The following is an 18,409-nucleotide window of genomic DNA, read 5'->3' as shown; positions in this document are numbered from 1 at the left end:
CGCTATAATGAACGTATACTATGTCTAGCCGGCTGACCAGCGGTGGCATACATTGTATTAGTATATTGTGTATAATATTTCTATAACTAAATAAAGCTTATATCAATCAACGATTGGCCACGGAGACCAGGCTTAGGGAGTCTATTGAATTCATGAATGGTGGCTGCCGTAGCTAGGGCTAAAATGAACACCGTATAGTGTATACACCAACACCGGCAATCGCCGAGTTTTATCTTGCTCCTCCACTTCAGAAGAGAGATAACGAAGCTTTGCCAATACTTGTCCCTCATCACGCCGATCCATGCATAGACCAATGTAAAGACTGCATCCCACTTTAGTCTCCGTGAGTTGTGGAGTTGGTGTAACATGAATCCCAGCCCCCGCATCCCCTCCTCATCAAAGCCGAAGATAAACCCCCCCCCGTCTTATCAATTCGCTTGACGGATCATGGGACAGTTGGCGCTTGCAGAGGAGGCGTTGATCTTACGACTGTCTTCCTCAACTTTCATGATTTTGCATTTGTCGGACTATCCAAATCACTCTATTGCTTTGGGATATCAGAAAGCTCTTTGCCCGTGCTAGGAAACCTCCGTCAGACCAAATACGTGGATTTCTTTGCGAAGGCAAAATGTCAAACGCCGTGAACACCGAATATGCCCCTCCAGCAAATGTAGATCAACTGGAGCAGGCAGAGCAAAAGATAGAAAAACACGGACACGATGTGGACGAAGCCATGAAGGCCTTCGAGGCCCTCCAAGGAGAAACGATCGAGCTCGATGAAGCGACAAACCGCCGCCTACTGCGTACAGTTGACTGGCATATCATGCCCATCATGTGCTTCGTCTACGGCATGAATTATCTCGACAGTGCGAAGAGCTACATTTCCTGGAATTCCACCCTGATAGAAACCATTAACTGATAATTGTATAGAGACGGCCCTGTCTTACGCGAGTGTTATGGGCCTTGAAGAGGACTTGAGTCTCCACGGAAACCAGTATCAATGGCTAGGAAGCTTGTTCTATATTGGTTTGGCTATCTCTCTTTATTTGTTTAGACGGAGTGATGTCGTGTCAACTTACACGGTGTATTGCTAGGCTATCTCGCATGGGAGTATCCAACAAGCCGCCTGCTGCAGTGGCTGCCATTAGGCAAATACTCGGCCGCCTGCATCATGATCTGGGGCCTGGTTCTCGCATGCTTCGCGGCCGTGGTGAACTACCCTGGCGCAGTTGCCATTCGTCTTTTTCTGGGGATATTCGAGGCGGCTGTTACACCAGGCTTTACGCTATTGACTTCTCAGGTGTGATATGTCCCCTGTTAAATTCCTGTTAATACCTGGCGGGAGTGGATTGGGTTTTAACAATAAAATCATAACCAGTGGTACACAAAATACGAGCAATACAGCCGCGTGAACATCTGGTTCAGTTTCAACGGAGTCGGCCAGATAGTCGGAGGCCTAGTTGCGTATGGAATCGCAGCAGGCAGCGAGAAGAACGGATCGGCCATCGCGCCATGGAAAGTCCTGTTCCTGGTCACCGGTGTACTAACAATCATCCTAGGTCTGGTGTTTCTGTTTATCGTGCCCGATAGCCAGTTAAACGCCTGGTGGTTGAAAAAAGAGGACCGGGCTCTGGCTGTCGCCCGCGTGCGCGTTAACCAACAGGGCATCGGCAACAAGCACTTCAAACTATATCAGGTCAAGGAGGCGCTCCTAGATCCGATGACTTGGGCTTTCTTTCTCTACGCCCTTATATCGGATATCCCTAATGGCGGCCTGACCAATTTCTTCAGCCAGCTTGTCCGTTCTACCTCTAGAGTCATATGTAGTTTGCTGTTCAAGACTAATGTATTTATATGCAGATCCGGAACTTCGGCTTCACCTCCCAGCAAAGCCTCCTCTACGGCGTCCCCGGCGGCGCAGTGGAAGTCATATCGCTCCTGGCAAGCGGCTACGTCGGACACATCACCCGCGAGTGTCTCATGAGCAGTCTCGGCGGCCAGGTTGCAGCGATCGTGGGAATGGTTCTGATCGTTGCACTGCCCTTGTCAGACAATACCGGCCGGCTGATCGGGTACTACATGACGCAGGCGAACGCCACGGGGTTTGTGGCGCTGCTGTTCCTGATTTCGTCCAATGTGGCCGGGTACACGAAGAAAACAACTGTTGCGGCGCTGTACTTGATTGGATATTGTACTGGAAATATCATCGGTAAGACGAGACCAGAGTCGACCCGATCGCCATATAAAAAGAAGGAAATGGATAGCCAGCTAACTTTGAACGACTGAATGAATATAGGCCCTCAGATATTCCTCCCCAAAGACGCACCGCGCTACGTTCCTGCCGAGATCACGATTATCGTTTGCTGGGCCGTATGCTGTTTGATCCTTGTAGCTATACGGTTCTGGTACCGCAGGGAGAATAAGCGCAAGGCGGTGCTTCGTGCGGATCCTGGCTATGTGAGGCTGGAGAATCAAGAGTGAGTGATACTATGTGTATTAGTATTTGTGCCCTGCTGACCTTTTGTAGGTGGCTTGATCTGACAGACCGGGAGAACCTCGATTTTGTTTACTCTCTGTGAAGAGGCTGCGTGTTCGTTTTTTATATCGACGATATTTGACAGATTGAGACTGCTGGTGGGTTGATGAGGTTGCAGATATCATATGTTATGCATTCGACAAATGTATTGACATTTCCAGACTGCGTTGTATCTTCTATCTGCTTTCTATATTACCGTCATCATCACATTGTCACTATACATATGGCACAATATTGGGTATTATACTGCTGCTGCTGCCTTCCTATTTCGGACCGCTGTCTGGGCTGTGCTTTCCTTTTATGAACTTGATCGCGAGTCCTGAATAGGAAGTAGCAACTGTATTCATGGACAGTCCATTGCACCTGCCTTCTTATGTTCTTACTCCGGTCGTCCCTTCCTGTTTGGATCTGACTCTCAGTCCATGATGGGAAGGAGCGACTCAGAGTGGACAATATTCTCAATTGGAAGGGGCTATCAACTCTCAATAATAGTGGTCTGATAACTAAACATTCTCCAACTCAACCCTCTCTTCACCCTTATCATCCTCCATCTTCGCCTGGTAATTAGCAAGCATGTCCCTGTTTATCCCCGTGCACTCGTATTGCTTAAACCTCCAAGCCGGAAGGCCCGCAGCAAATAGCTCGTCGACATCTTCCAAGCTGCGTCCCTTCAACTCAGGCATGAAGAACCAGACCCAGATTGCACCGACTGCGGCACAGCCTCCCCATACGTAGCCGAGTCTGGCGCCGAGGTTCGCACCGGGCGTTGAGAGGAGATAGGGCGTCGAGTAGACGACGCCGAAGCCGACGACGACGTTCCAGGCTGTCTGTTATTCCACCAGCAGTATGTCAGCCATCTATCTTGAATGGCGGGGTGGGGTGTAGGTATTGTAAGAGACGTACCGATATGGCCATGGTTTTTTCACGCAGCGTGGCTGTTCCAACTTCCGCGGCTGTTATATATGCTGCTGGGCCCAGGGTGGCGTGCAGGATGGCGGCATACAGGATGAAAGAGGCAACCATGCCGTTTGTTTCAGATGTAGATCGACTAGACTCTGCCCCGAGTCCACCGATCAGACATAGGAAGAGGGCCTGGCCCCAGCAGCCGTGCAAGGTGAGGTCGCGGCGGCCAAAGACATCGAACATGTACATTCCGATGACCGCGGTGACAACAGATACGGCGTTGTTGATGGCCTGTATATGAATAAGATTCTGTCATAATGTACGAGAGAGGATCTTGACTTACAGCGTATGCGAATGCCTTGTCACCGAGTCCCACTTGTTTGTAGAACGTTGGGCCGTAGGAACTACTGAAGGTGACGCCTGTCAGCTGCTGTAAGGCCATGATCACCAGTGCGATGGAAGTGCGGCGTCGATTGGACGCGTTGAAAAGAGCCTTCCAAGGTGCTTTCTCTTGCATGTTGTCGGAATTCTCTAGAGCAATAATCTCCAGCTCACAACGGCCGTCTTCAACCTGCTGTTTAGGTCGAAACACCTTCAGGGCTTTGAGGGCATCGGATCGCCGGTTCTTTGAGATTAACCAACGCGGAGAGTCTGATCTTTTTAGCGTCTGTCCATAACCTGGCATAAGAAGGACGAGGTACCTGGAGTAAAATAAAGCCCAGTCAGGATGATAAGAGCTGGGACCATCTGGATGCCTGTTGCAACCATCCATCCGGCATCAGTGTCGAGCTTGGACAGTCCCTCGTTCACGACACCGGCAATAAGCGATCCAAATGTCAAGAATAACTGAATAGATCCCACGCAGAAACCTCTTAGAGGTGCCGGACAGATTTCCGACTCGTAGGTTGGTACGACCTATGGATGTTAGGGCTTTCCCAGGCGGGCTCACGCTTGACTTACGTTCTCTACTAAGCCGACTGCACCGTAGATGAGCATCCGGCCGACGATGAATTGTGCTGGGCTATGACTCGTTACTTGGACTAGAAAATGTCAGTATCACTCTCCTGCTCAAGCTTAGTGTGCTGTTGAACTCACTAACTGTTCCTACAACCTGAACACAGCACGTTATGGCCATGGACAGGCGATGCCCCCATCTCTCAATCATCGGCCCGACAATGACAGCTCCAAGGAACTTTCCGATCATAGGTAAACTATAGTTCCTGTTAGATGTGTGGATTTCCAGACCGCCAAAAGCCCAAAATCTACTCTACCTGTTCATCATCGAGACAACATTGGTCGGGATTGTATAATCCTCCTTGTCCTCGCTCCATCGTCCAAACTTCCTCAGAAACGGCCCAAAGGTCTGGACACCACCAAATGATGCCCCGTCACTATTGAAATTACTGAGTCAGGGATATCCACTCCATCTCCGCAACTCGGACAGAACGTACTAGCCTTCGGAGAGAACACCGTCAGCACAAATTCTCATCCTGATTGAAACCTCACAAGGTCACTCACAAGGTCACTCACCAAAGAATATACTTCCCATAGAATAGAGAATACAAATCAGTATCAGTGGTACGGTGCAATCCGCCCAGGCCTCTTTAGGGACATAGAGCTTTCCTCCTCCTGCCATCTTGCTGGCTGAGGGACTGATACTGATAGGGCAGAGTCAATGGAGAGTTTGCAAAAGGAGCGACACTGCAACAGGTCACGGGTGGGATTGAGGAATAAATCAAACAACCGTCTTTGAAGAAAAATCCACCGGGTCAATCCTCTTTTTCTTTCTCGCTTCTCCACGATTCATGGAACTTACTCCAACTCTCGGTGTACTCCGTAGATTTGTTTAGCGTCCCCACGGGGTCTCTCCGGTTTCAGCTGTTCTGTCCTGTATATACAAAGTAGAGACTGTCGAGGTCTGACGGTTAAACAGCGGGTAAATGTTCTATTCTCTTTTATATTATCGGGCTTCAATAGCACGGTCTCAATGATCGGTTGCGAGTCGTTACTCGGGCCAGGTATACAAGCAGGCCATGGACAGGATAAACCAAGCGCAAGAAAACTACATACATCTCACATATATTAAGTTATATGCTCTGACTATACTATACTACCATTTGCATTATAGAATCATCCATAGCAGTTGCTCTGCCAGGAGGCAATTGCCATTTCCGGGATTGGGGCTACCACGTGGAGCCCTAACCCCCCGCGTTGGAGTAGCTGACTCTCTGGAACGCCATCCTTCCTGGGGCCAAAATCCTTCCTATGGCAAGATATTCCTGAGCCTCTTGGAATTTTACTTTCTTAACTGAGTCTTCGCTTTCCCGGTCGGATAAGCCATCATCCAACCCGAAGCCTGGGGTAAGCATATTGCTGGTGTATGTCAGGCTTTCCCCCGCTAATATCTTCAAATGTGGTCTCTTCAGGGTCAAATGGTACCTTCATATACAGCACACATTGAGAGTTCAAGATATTGTAATGATGACCAAGTTTGATATCGCGGTATATGGCTCGACTTCGGGCGCCGTGGCCGCAGCTATCCAGGCTACACGACTGGGACGAAAGACTGTCCTAATATCTCCAGACGAGCACATTGGTGAGCAATCGCTTTTTTACATTACTTGACACTGTGATTAATTTTCTACCAGGTGGAATTCAGATCGAAGGTCTGGGCTCAACAGATATCGACAACCAGGTTGAGTTCCAAAACAGCACGGCGGTTGGGGGCCTTGCGCTGGAACTGCATCGGCGACTCAGTAAACACTATGGACGGACTGAACAGCTTGAAGAGGTTATTTCCAAGCGGCTTAAGGTTCCTGAGGTGTGGAAGTTTGAGTCGTCCGTGTTGGAGAGGATCATTGCCGACTGGCTTGCAGAGTATCCTTCGCTGGCCATCATCAAAGTGAGTCTCTTAATCACTACTGTAGCTCAATTTATCTGACATGAATATATAAGGCATCACTCATTGAACATCCTTCTGCTGTTACAAAGGACGGCCCTATAGTCACTTCAGTACAGTTGACAAATGGGCAAACTATCAGTGCTCAAGTAGGTCGGACCCATTATATTCCAGTTGGGACATTCTAATAGCCTTATAGTACTTTATCGATGCCACCTACGAAGGAGATCTTCTTGCTGCTGCGGGGATTACCACTACCGTAGGCCGCGAACCCTCCAGTCAATACGATGAGAGCCTCGCCGGAGTTCGAAGTGACACACGCTACACACAGTTCGACGTCCCAGTCGACCCCTACCGTATTCCCGGTGATCTATCCAGTGGACTCCTCTACGGTATTTCCTCAGAGCCCTTCGGCGAGCCTGGGAGTGGAGACCAGCACCTCCAGGCGTATTCCTATCGACTTCCTCTAACAGATATCGAGAGCAATAAAATTGCCCTCCAGAAGCCTGAGGGATACGATGAGTCCCATTACGAGCTTCACCGTCGATATATCCAGGCCGGCGGGCAACTATACACCCCTCGCTTTCGAGGTATTCCAAACCGGAAGACAGATCTTATCGGATCTGAAGCCGTGCTTGCTACAGACTTACTAGGGATGAATGACGACTGGCCGACTGCCAATAGAGCCAGGAGACAAGAGATCCTCGAAGAAACCACGCGGTTCACGAAAGGACTTATATGGTTCTTTGCCAACGACGAAGCTGTTCCCGTAGGCCATCTCCCCGATCCCAGCCCTAATCAGCCATTAACCATTCACCACGCAGACCTCCCTCCGAAACGAATGGTCCAGGTTCGGCTACTGCCTCGACGAATTCCCAGACAACAACCATTTCCCACGCCGGCTGTATGTCCGCGACGCCCGCCGCCTGGTCTCCGACTACATCATCACCCAACATACAGCCTCGGAGCACGATGGCGAGGAGCCAGACCCTTACCCCGTCGCCGTCGCATACTGGCCCACAGACACGCACTGCGCACGACGAGTTGTTCGAAATGGCTTAGCCCACAACGAGGGCTTCGTGTTCAAGGAAAAGCACGAGTGGAGGCCGTTTGGGATTTCGTATCGTGCTCTTGTTCCGAAGGCCGGAGAGGCTGTGAATGTTCTTACGGCGACTTGTCCGAGCTCGAGTCATGTTGGTTATGGTATGTTTCATCCATTCTATTCATTATTTTCATTCTTAATCTGAGATTAATTCCGTATGTATATACTGACATGATTCGTGTTTCTGTGATAACAGGCGCTGTCCGCATTGAACACCAATTCTATGCGCTTGGCCAGGCTTGTGCAAATGCTTGCGATATTGCGTTGGATACAATGGGATCGGGAGATTCAAGCCTGGTTAAAGTGCAAGATGTCCCATATGCAGTTCTTCGGGAGAGACTGCTTGCACAAGGCGCTGTGCTTGATGCGTCGCTGGTTGGGAAGCCGGATTTTAGTCTTTTGCATGGATAGGTAGTATTTCATTTTGGGATCATAATCCCAGGATTGATGAATGCGTTGTTTATTCTGTTTTATATTGTTTAATACTGTAGGCAGGCTACAGATGATAGACAACCAGGTGCCATATAGATTATCTTTAGATTACATAGAAATGAAGAAATTATTGGCCATTGACAACTTTTCAACCCTCTCACTGCCATCCAGGAACACAAAGTTAAATATACCAGCAGCGAGAAAGCTAATTCTCAGGGTTTAAAGTAAAGTTATAACGATATCCGTCCATGATAGCGGTGGCCCATACATGACGTCAGGCCAAAATATATCTAGAGGCGCAGAACCAAAGTGATCTCATATACCAACAAGCACCGTCAATATGAGCTGCACAGTGAGTCCAAACAAACCCAGTCTCTGAAAGCCGACCTTAACATTAATAGAACACAGAATACTCCACAGAAGCCCCATTAAACCGGGAACCACCGGTTAAGGAGCTCGTCTCAAAGTATGTACACCAGGTACCTACCTAAATACAACCAGCGCATGTTTTCAACATTACAAAATGCCTGCAGCAAACACTAACATCTTAAATAGATTTATAACACCCGACTCAATATCCTACGACCGAAACCATGGCCCAGTCCCGCATCTATCCGCCGACACCCATGCCGTCCAGATCGACGGGCTCGTCGCGAACCCCATCCGCCTAAGCGTCCACCAACTCACAACGGAGTTTCCGCAGCACGAGGTCTGGTGTGCGCTCGAATGCGCCGGGAACCGACGACACACAATGCGCACAATGCTCAAGGAAGTCGAGGGGATTGACTGGGGTGATGCGGCGGTCATGAATTGCAGATGGAAGGGGCCGAGGCTTAGGGATGTATTACATCGTGCGGGTGTACTACGCCAGGGCCAGGCGCAATCTCGAACTAAGACTGATACTGAAGTTGGAACTGGAGCTGGAACTGAAGCTGGGAGTCCCTTGCATGTTGCGTTTTCGTCGTATCAGGTCCCGTGTCAGGATGATACATGGTTTGGAGGGAGTGTCGAGTTAGAGAGGGGGTTGAGTGAAGATGCAGAGGTAATTCTGGCGCTGGAAGTTTGTCTCACCAAACCCGGTCATGGGATATTTATACCTTACTTATATTGTGTGCATGTCACGGATGGACTGACAGTATATGATAGATGAATGGTTCACCGCTGCAGCCAAACCATGGCTACCCTGTTCGTGCTGTACTCCCCGGAATCGCGGGCGCGAGATGGGTTAAATGGCTTGACAGGATCACAGTACAGAATGAGGAATCGACGAATTTCTACCAGCGCCGTGACTACAAGGTGCTTCCAGAGGAGGCGGTTGATAGGGATTCAGCGGAACAGTTCTGGGATCGGACGCCCGCGATGTCTGAAGTGTCGATTAACTCTGTTGTTGCTGTACCGGAGACCGGCGAGACGGTTTATCGATCTGAGGCTGGGAAGCTGGAGGTGAAGGGATATGCGGTTCCTCAGGGATCAAGCGGGCCTGTGACGAGGGTGCAGGTCTCGGGCGATGGGGGGAGAACGTGGGTGGATGCGCAGATCGGGCAGTCGGATCCGGATAACTTACTTGGAAACGGGGCGAGGAAGTGGTGTTGGGCTTTGTGGAGGGCTGAGATTGATATTGAGCCTGGAGCTGGGAGGGAGGCTGTGAGTCGAGCGGTTGATGCTGGGGGGAACCGGCAAACAGAACACACGCAGTGGAATCTAAGAGGAGTTGGGTATAGTGGATATGGGAGAGTGAGGAACCTGACTGTTCGATAGTCAAAATTCTGCTTCTAGTATGGCATGTATATAATCCCGAGCATCGCACATTGGTCCATAGTAGGACAGCATAGTATTTACAGTAACGGTGGTCATGGAAGAACAATGTATTTCTCCAAGTGCTTGGGGATTGCGTTCCTCAAGCCCTTGGTCTCAAGCCATTTGTTGGAAAACAGCCTGTCTGCGTATCGGTAGGCACCGTCGGCAAGGATGGTCACCACTGTGCTGCCCTTACCAAGCTTTTCGGCCACTTCCTTCGCCGCGACAACGTTGAGGGCCGAGCTAGCACCGAGGTAAAGTCCCTCTTCGTCGAGGCAGCGGTAAACCATCTCAATGGACTTCTCGTCGCCGATGTTCACAGATCCGTCCAAGGTGCCGACATCAGGCTGGAGGTTGTCTGTGATGCGGCCCTGACCAATACCCTCAGTAATACTGCTGCCGGAGCGCTCGGTCAACTTTCCGCCGCTTTGAATGTAACTGTGAAGGACACTTCCAGGAGGGTCCGCGAGGAAAGACTTCACGCGGTTGTCGCTAATCTGCTTGAGGTAATAAGTAATTCCGGCAAGAGTACCTCCTGTGCCAGTCGAGCAGGTGAACGCATCAAGCTTTCCCCCAGTCTGCGCCCAGATCTCTGGACCGGTGGTTTCGATGTGCGCTCGGCGATTGGCGGTGTTGTCGAACTGGTTGGTCCACACAGCATTATCCAGTGACTCGGCATGTCTCCGCGCCTTGTGGTTGTAGTTCTCTGTGTTGTCGAAAGCGACTGCTGGAACCGGGTACACCTCGGCGCCGAGGAGACGCAGAAGGTCAATCTTGCCTTGCGACTGTGTGTTGGGCATGTAGATGACCAGCTTGTAGCCCTTGGACCGGCAGACGTGCGCGAGACCAATTCCGGTATTTCCTGCTGTTCCCTCCACAACTGTACCGCCAGGCTTCAGAAGACCCCTCTCCTCCGCATCCTTGACGACGAAAAGCGCAGCCCTGTCCTTGACACTGCCTCCGGGGTTCTGGAACTCGGCTTTACCGAGGATGTTGCAGCCTGTCTCATCGGAGAGTCGCTTGAGGCGGATGAGGGGAGTGTTACCGATTGCTTGAGACAGTGCTGTTAGTTCGGCAGCTCGCTCTATCCGGAGTGCTTCCGCTTACCTTCGGTAAGTCCGTTAACGACCCCTTGAGCCTTCGAGACTCGGACGCCGTAGGATTCTGCAGCCGCGCTGCGCAAGGCAGTCGTCGCAAATCGTCGGACACTTTGCCTGAACATCCTGTCAATGCCAATTTTGCTATTCCAACTGACAGGGCGGAGGAAGAATGGCGTTTGCGGGTTGATATCCAATGGACGCCCGATTTCGGCATTAGTAATTGAAGATCACGTGACCTATGGCGTGCTAGCTGCCAGAGCTCAAGGCACCTTGACTTCGACGAAAGGGCTGCTACGGGACGGTGTTTTGGAACATTATTGCGCAATCCAGTATGTATTTAGGTATACTATGTTTCATGGAAGACTGAATAATACCCGCAGGTATAAGGGCCGATCATCCGGACTTGGATATATAATCACGTGCTGCCCTAGCCCTTATCTGGACTGCCAGTTTGGGGTGTTTGTTTATCCTCCGCCCCGTGACTCTCAGCAACGAGATCATAACAAGCATTGCGACAGACGACCAACAAACGCCTTCAGCCATCGACCTTCACGCCAAACGCTGAAATTTATTGAACGAGCGGTGATATACGAATACAACTTTATTAGGATGATTTTTGCTTCATTCCTGGCCATCGATAACTGATAACAATTTCCTTACCGCTGTAATTACCCCTCGATCAAGATGCCTAGTCGAGTTGCCGCCCGTTCGACATCCACCGCGCGCAAAAGCTCTGCGACAGCATCAAGTGGTCGCGCTGGCTCTGCGACACCATCTTTCGCCGTCCCTGAAGAACCTGCGCTGCCTGAGGGCTCCCCGAATCTCCGCCGGGATGTGTGTGCGATTTTCGCAGATGCTCAGCGCTCGACAACAGGCCATCGCAAACTCGTTGTCCGATTGAGGAAGATCCAAGAGGCTTGCTGCGGCATCTCGCAGAAAAACTCGAAAAAGGACGGCAAAAACACTGAAGCTCCCGAAGAACGATTGATCCCAGGCGAAGAAACGATACCCGAGAAGGAATTCAACGTTGAAGTGGGCCGCTGTGTGTTGCGAATTTTATCAATCAAGAAGACAGAACCCGTTGGCGATCGTATTTTACGCTTCCTTGGGAACTTCCTCACGCATGCTTCAGAGAAGGATGCCGAAATTTTCGGCTCCGAGGCGGAAGAGGATGACATTCAGAATACGCACGAGAGGCCGACCGCACATTTGACCACCAGCCTTGTTTCTCTTATAGTGCCCCTATTGTCCGCCAAAGATAAAATCGTTCGCTTCCGCACCACACAGATCATTGCACATGTTGTCAATTCGCTTGACACAGTGGACGATGAATTATACCATACCCTTCGACAGGGTCTCCTAAAACGGATTCGCGACAAAGAGCCCTCGGTCAGAGTACAGGCAGTCACGGGCCTCGCCCGCTTGGCCGGAAATGAAGAAGACGACGACGAAAACGACGATACAAATGCGGCTCTTGTGGAGAAGCTTGTTGATATAATGCAAAACGACACCGGAGCGGAGGTTCGGCGAACATTGCTTCTTAATCTGCCGCTGATTCCAGCCACCCTCCCATCCCTTCTCGAACGTGCCCGTGACCTCGACGCGCCTACGCGACGGGCCTTGTACTCTCGCCTTCTTCCTACACTAGGCGATTTTCGACATTTGTCTCTGTCAATGAGAGAAAAGTTACTTAGATGGGGTCTGCGTGATCGTGACGAAAGTGTGAGAAAAGCTGCAGGGAAGCTGTTCCATGACCGCTGGGTTGAAGATTGTGCCGGAACGAACAACGACCCTGAGAGAGTTGGGCAGCGCTCCGAACCCAATATTCCCGCTCTTCTGGAACTTTTGGAGCGTGTTGATGTAATAAATTCTGGAATGGAATCTGGAATAGCGCATGAGGCTATGCGCAGCTTTTGGGAGGGCCGGGCAGACTATCGAGAAGCGGTTCTGTTTGATGAAGCCTACTGGGAATCAATGACAGCTGAATCCGCCTTCCTTCTACGCTCGTTTAACGATTTCTGCCGAGTTGAAAATGAGGGTAAATATGATAGCCTTGCCGACGAGAAGATTCCAGTCGTTACCGCTTTCGCAATGTACCTCCATAAATACATGACCGAGCTCCTACAGCGCAAGAAACTTACCAAAGACGCCACTGATGTGAATGACGACGAAACTGTTGAGATCGAATTCATCGTCGAGCAATTGTTGCACATCGCGATGAATCTGGATTACAGTGATGAGGTCGGTCGAAGGAAGATGTTCTCTCTACTCCGCGAGGCTCTCGCTGTGCCAGAGCTCCCCCAGGAATCCACGAAGCTCACCGTCGAGACGCTGAGATGCGTTTGTGGACCCGATGCGGCAGCTGAAAGCGAATTCTGCAGTGTGGTATTGGAAGCTATTGCTGAGGTCCACGACACCATTATCACTGAAGATAGCTTTGTTTCTGCGAAGTCTGAAATCAGCGATGATGCCAGCAGCCGCCACCGCTCCGAAACGCCAATGAGTGAAGATGAGAAGCCATTTAACAAGGAGGAGGCCAAGGCCAAGGTTCTCAAGGAAATTGTGGTTAACATGAAGTGTCTGCACATTGCTCTCTGCATGCTGCAGAACGTTGAAGGCAACCTTCAGGCTAACATGAACCTGGTCACTATGTTAAACAACCTGGTTGTGCCTGCTGTCCGGAGTCATGAGGCTCCAATCCGTGAACGTGGTCTGGAATGTCTTGGGCTTTGTTGCTTGCTTGATAAGGTGAGTGTGGCTCTCCACTAACGGTAGTCCTTTGCTAATCTCTGTGTTAAGACTCTTGCCGAAGAGAACATGACGCTATTCATCCACTGTTACAGCAAGGGCCATGAGCCTCTTCAAGTAACTGCTATCCAGACCCTTTGCGATATGTTGACCAGCCACCCGTCTCTGCTGGCCCCTGTAACTCAGGCCGACAAGGAGACAGTCGCCCCGCCGGCGTTCCAGAAGCCATTACTCAAGGTCTTTGCTAGAGCACTTAAACCAAGCTCACCGAGCAGTGTACAGACAGCTGCCGCCGCGGCTCTTTCGAAGATTATGCTTACCAATGTCTTTACGCCTTCCGCGCCCAATATCCCTCAGGCCATCCAAGAGTTCAACCAGAACGCCATCGAGACACTACTACAGTCCCTCGTCGTGTCCTTTTTCCACCCTCGGACTCGTGACAACCCCGCGTTGAGGCAGTCCCTGGCCTACTTTTTCCCTGTGTACTGCCACTCCCGACCGGATAACACTCAGCATATGCGTAAAATTACCGTTCCTGTCATCCGAACCGTCCTGAACTCGGCTGAAGAATACTACTCCCTCGAAGCCGAGGAAGACAGTGATGGCGAGATTGACGAGTCTCTTGGTGAAAAGGAGCTGAAGGGACTGATGACCGGAGTTATCGGTATGCTCTCGGAGTGGACAGATGAGCGCAGAGTTGTCGGACTAGGCGGCGAAAGGGTTCTTGCTGGAGGCCCTGCAAGCTCTAATGCTTGTGGGTTTATGCATCTCGAATTGATCAAGGACATCCTGGAGCGAGTCCTTGGAGTCAGCTCCAGCACCAATCGTTGCTCCAAGGAAGAACGGAAGCTCCTGTTCTCACTCATGAGCAAGCTCTATATTGCTCCGCCAACAGCACCTTCTCGGTCGGCTTCTCAAAATCCCGACAATGACGACCAGTTCCGCTCCAGTGTTCGAAGCTCCCAGGGCGAGATCAGCCCGGAAAACCTTGCTCTCGCGCAAGAAGTGAAGGAGCTCCTCGATCAGACCATTGAAGAAGGCATGGCGGCAGATGCTGCAGGACGCAATGCTCTCGTCAAAGTCAAGAACGTGGTCCTCAAGCTGCTGGCGGCTCCCACGCGACCTGCCAGTGCACGAGGTCGCGAAAGCAGCGTCGACTCTGAGAGTGATATGGCGAGTGTCAAGTCACGCAGCGTTCGGGGTTCCGTCGAACCTGGTCTTTCGAGGCGCGGTGTATCGGTGGAGCCGAGTATCATGGAAGAGGACGAGAATAATGAGGATAGCCGGATGACGGTTATCAAGGAAGAAGAGCCTACAGAGATGGAGGAATGATTTTCGTACTTATGATTCCCTGTTGTCTTGTTGTTCGGCGTTGGCTGCTTAGCAAGGGTGTGTTCGGATTGCGATGTACCTATTTGATTTTTGGTTATGAGTGTAGATGACTGGTTCGGGTGCTTTACTTGGTGCTCTGTATATGCTTATAACGATTAATATGCATGCTGTCATGTTCTCGAGTTGACTGACTCCCTAAATGGCCCAGTCCTTGGCGGGGTTATTCCAGCCCTGCAGTGCCCGACAGTTGACAGCTCCCACATGTGGCTAGCGCTTGCCTAAGGCTGCAATTCGTATTTGGCCACGCAGGCCGCCCATGGGTCACTCAACAGTGAATTGCGGCGGTATATAATTGAATTGCGACAGCGGCTTGGATTGATTATTGTCCTCATCTTCTTGTCACTGAATTGGCCAACGGTCCCTATTACACGAGTCAAATTCGGCCGGCTTAATATGCGGGAAAGACCGCATGAGGTGGAGACTTTTACCACTCGGATGTGAGGCTTCCGTTTTTAATTTCTCATCTCCAATTGTCGCCCTGCGAACGCTGGGAAATAGTAATGCTCCAACGGGTCAAGATTCAAGACAGATCGATGGGGAGCAGTTCTTTAGACATTATATGATTCCGGCGGCGATCAGTCCAGTGCAGTGGTGTGATTGAGGCTCGGAAGCGAACATTGAGGCCGCTGGTACACCGGAGATACCAGTAAGATACATCCGCCAGCGTCTCGAGTACCTTTGTAACTCTTGCGCTTCAAAGCCCAATGGTCACTTGCGCCTGGCAATATTAACCGGGCCCAGCTCTGGTCATTATTATGCGATTGATCAGAGTGAAGGTCAATGTCAACTTGGGTGCTCTCAAACCGCGTAACGCTGTCTTCCCAGTTCTCCAGTGTAAGCGTCTCGGCAACAACGTGGATGCGGATGGAGGCACATTGTAGAATCCAATGAAGACGCAGCTGGGCTTTCATCGATGGCATTGATTTCGTAGCTATAATTGCCATGCTAATAACTAGCCGCCATCACTAATCCTCACGGCGATCCACGTTGTAACCTGGTCCCTTCCCCTCAACCTCGAGGACCCGAGACTTTTCTTTTAATCTCGACGCTCCACCAAAACTGAACTGGTCCAGCTTGACTGGGCGACTTTCTTTTTCTTCCCCATCCTTTTCCCTCGCCCACTCCTCCCTCCTCTCTCCCTCCATCTCTCCTTCGCTGTATGTTTTTTTGTTTCTTGGTTCACGGCTCTTCTTCCCCCCGGTCGTGAATCCGTGTCTTCTGCTCCGACTCGCAGAGGCACGATTTTTCTCCCTCTCCTTCCGCCCTCCACCCCCCTGCTGCTCTGGCATCCAGAGCCAGCGTCGAGACCGTGAGCGATGGCTGCCGTATCAGCTCCCACTCCCAAGCTGGACCGCTTCATCGTCGTCCATGTTGCAACCACCTGTGATGAGCATGGCGTCTATGTCACAAAGGACTCTGCAGAGGTGATTGAGTTCGGGTGGATCTTGTTGGATACCAAAACCTGTGAGGAGGTACGCAGCGATTCTTCGTGCATCAGACCAACCCCTCTTTTCTGTCGTGATTCTTGCAAGCTATGCCTGCAATTTGGCCGACCTACATTCCGCAGTCTTGTCATTTGCATGCCGCTAACGAGGGTTTTTTTGGTTTCTTAGCTACACCGGGAGAGTGTCCTTGTCAAGCCCGTCAACACTCCGATCACGCCGCTTTGCAGTAAGTACAACCCACACGCCATTATAAGTCCTGTCAACAATCCAGCCTCTTCCTTTTGTCACCCTTCTCATTGTATACCGGCTTGGTCCTACAATGGCTGACAGTCCTGGAAAGCGAGCCTGACGACGCTGACCTGGGAGCACGTCCGCTCAGCAGGCAGCTTCCGCGATGCTATCAGCCGATTTGACTCCTTCGCCCAAGAACATCTCCTGAGCAAGAACCTTGAATTTGCCTTTGTGACCTTGGATTCCTGGGATCTTCGTGTTCAGCTCCCTCGGGAGGCTCGAGACAAGGCGGTCGTCCTTCCCGCGTACCTCCAACACTCCCGGACATTCGACCTTCGCACCGAGTACCAAAGATGGCAAACCCACCACCCCGAGTCCCTCCCCTTCGGTCCTAGTTCGCTTTCGAATATTTGTGCTGCCCTCGAGGTCGAGCCCGTTCAGTCGTCTGCCCCGATCAAGCATAACCTTCCCTTCCACCTGCAAGCCCTGGCCCCCGCCTCCCCTCGTCGGGCCATGGATGAAGCTGTGACTCTTGCTCGGGTCCTGCGTGGATTGATTAGGAAATCCCAGCCCGCTCATGAGCATCCAGAGATCCTCACTCGACCAATGGATGCCCGGGCGGATGTTCGTGCCTTTTTGGCCGAACGTAGCAAGGTGCTTCACCTAAGCGGTCTGCCCTACGATACGACGCAGTCGGAACTGGAGAGCTGGTTTACTCAGTTCGGCGGTCGCCCGATCGCTTTCTGGACTCTGCGTACCCCAGACCAACACAAGCCTACCGGCACTGGGTTTGCAGTCTTCTCATCTCATGAAGAGGTAATGTGCTATTCTTATATTTGCATCTCACTTGTGGTGAAACTAACACTTGAACCTCACAGGCCGCCGAAAGCCTCTGCATGAACGGACGTGCCCTGAATGAGAAGGCCATCGAGGTGTCTCCGTCATCCAGCCGTGTTCTTGACCGAGCGGCAGAGATCCTCACCCCCTTCCCTCCATCCAAGAACCGACCTCGACCGGGCGACTGGACCTGCCCCTCTTGTGGATTCTCCAACTTCCAGCGCCGTACTGCTTGCTTCCGCTGCTCGTTCCCTGCCATGGCAGCTAACCCTGACCCAATGGGATATGGATACGGATACGGTCCGCCTTCCATGATGCCGCCTCACGTCGGCGGTCACGGCCATGGAATGGGACATTCTCGAGGAGGCAATGGTGGAGTTGTTCCCTTCCGTGCGGGCGACTGGAAATGTGGTTCAGAGGGATGTGGCTACCATAACTTCGCCAAGAACATCAATTGCCTACGCTGCGGTGCTCCTAGATCTGGAGCAGCTGTTGTTGCTGATTCTGCATTTCCCTCTCCAATGGAGCCACCGTCGAACTTCGGCCACAGCTCCATGAGCAGCACCCCAGCTCCTGGTCCGTTTGCTTCCACTGGTGCCGGATTTGGCGGGTTTAACCAGCCGTTCGGAGGACCCCCCAATACCTATGGGTTGCCCTCTGGTCTGGGCAGCGCGCCGGGTGCCTACCCTCCCATGGGACAGATGACTCCTGGCTATGGCTCTACGAATACGTCCCATGCCGCTGCGTCATTCGCCAATCCTGCAACACAAGCAGCTTTCACTGGAGCCGACCACGCTTCATCAACTAGTGCCTCAAATGGAAACTTCTACGGAAACGATGGTTCCAACGACCCTTTCGCCTTTCTGTCTTCGGGCCTGGGTGGTTTGACGGTCTCGGATGATGCTCACTCTCGCCGAAATGGCGCTGGTGCTAGCAAATCCCCTGCATAAGCCATCGATTTCCAAATTGGTTGGCAGACCATACTTT

At 51.4% G+C, this 18,409-nt stretch overlaps 7 protein-coding genes across 7 annotated transcripts; 5 read left to right on the top strand and 2 right to left on the bottom strand.

Annotated features, from left to right (window-relative positions):
• Window positions 1–628: 628 nt before the first annotated feature.
• Window positions 629–2,579, top strand: APUU_41529A (allantoate permease family MFS transporter; the record flags this gene model as incomplete). The annotated part of the gene is made up of 7 exons (XM_041704722.1): window positions 629–866; window positions 931–1,026; window positions 1,095–1,300; window positions 1,379–1,798; window positions 1,861–2,209; window positions 2,297–2,477; window positions 2,528–2,579. The coding sequence occupies 7 exons, from the start codon at window positions 629–631 to the stop codon at window positions 2,577–2,579; spliced, it is 1,542 nt and encodes a 513-aa protein (XP_041557279.1).
• Window positions 2,580–3,039: 460 nt separating this feature from the next.
• APUU_41528S (sugar porter family MFS transporter) lies at window positions 3,040–4,928 on the bottom strand (the record flags this gene model as incomplete). The annotated part of the gene is made up of 8 exons (XM_041704721.1): window positions 3,040–3,363; window positions 3,440–3,730; window positions 3,783–4,090; window positions 4,141–4,354; window positions 4,400–4,479; window positions 4,535–4,650; window positions 4,711–4,830; window positions 4,891–4,928. 8 exons carry the CDS (start codon window positions 4,926–4,928, stop codon window positions 3,040–3,042), a joined length of 1,491 nt encoding a protein of 496 aa, XP_041557278.1.
• A 989-nt stretch (window positions 4,929–5,917) lies between these two features.
• On the top strand, window positions 5,918–7,851 carry APUU_41527A (FAD-dependent oxidoreductase; the record flags this gene model as incomplete). Its single annotated transcript, XM_041704720.1, has 6 exons — window positions 5,918–6,035; window positions 6,088–6,341; window positions 6,395–6,487; window positions 6,538–7,107; window positions 7,163–7,541; window positions 7,637–7,851. The coding sequence occupies 6 exons, from the start codon at window positions 5,918–5,920 to the stop codon at window positions 7,849–7,851; spliced, it is 1,629 nt and encodes a 542-aa protein (XP_041557277.1).
• Window positions 7,852–8,212: 361 nt separating this feature from the next.
• On the top strand, window positions 8,213–9,630 carry APUU_41526A (putative sulfite oxidase; the record flags this gene model as incomplete). Its single annotated transcript, XM_041704719.1, has 4 exons — window positions 8,213–8,224; window positions 8,274–8,338; window positions 8,428–8,932; window positions 9,019–9,630. 4 exons carry the CDS (start codon window positions 8,213–8,215, stop codon window positions 9,628–9,630), a joined length of 1,194 nt encoding a protein of 397 aa, XP_041557276.1.
• A 92-nt stretch (window positions 9,631–9,722) lies between these two features.
• On the bottom strand, window positions 9,723–10,891 carry APUU_41525S (cysteine synthase A; the record flags this gene model as incomplete). Its single annotated transcript, XM_041704717.1, has 2 exons — window positions 9,723–10,720; window positions 10,777–10,891. 2 exons carry the CDS (start codon window positions 10,889–10,891, stop codon window positions 9,723–9,725), a joined length of 1,113 nt encoding a protein of 370 aa, XP_041557275.1.
• Window positions 10,892–11,453: 562 nt separating this feature from the next.
• Window positions 11,454–14,849, top strand: APUU_41524A (condensin subunit YCG1; the record flags this gene model as incomplete). Its single annotated transcript, XM_041704716.1, has 2 exons — window positions 11,454–13,517; window positions 13,569–14,849. The coding sequence occupies 2 exons, from the start codon at window positions 11,454–11,456 to the stop codon at window positions 14,847–14,849; spliced, it is 3,345 nt and encodes a 1,114-aa protein (XP_041557274.1).
• A 1,376-nt stretch (window positions 14,850–16,225) lies between these two features.
• APUU_41523A (putative RNA binding protein (Arp)) lies at window positions 16,226–18,372 on the top strand (the record flags this gene model as incomplete). The annotated part of the gene is made up of 4 exons (XM_041704715.1): window positions 16,226–16,381; window positions 16,523–16,580; window positions 16,695–17,401; window positions 17,464–18,372. 4 exons carry the CDS (start codon window positions 16,226–16,228, stop codon window positions 18,370–18,372), a joined length of 1,830 nt encoding a protein of 609 aa, XP_041557273.1.
• Window positions 18,373–18,409: the final 37 nt, after the last annotated feature.

This window comes from Aspergillus puulaauensis, chromosome 4 (genome assembly GCF_016861865.1).
Source record: "Aspergillus puulaauensis MK2 DNA, chromosome 4, nearly complete sequence".
NCBI classification, from domain to species: Eukaryota; Fungi; Ascomycota; class Eurotiomycetes; order Eurotiales; family Aspergillaceae; genus Aspergillus; species Aspergillus puulaauensis.
This window is presented reverse-complemented; position numbering and strand designations above follow the sequence as displayed.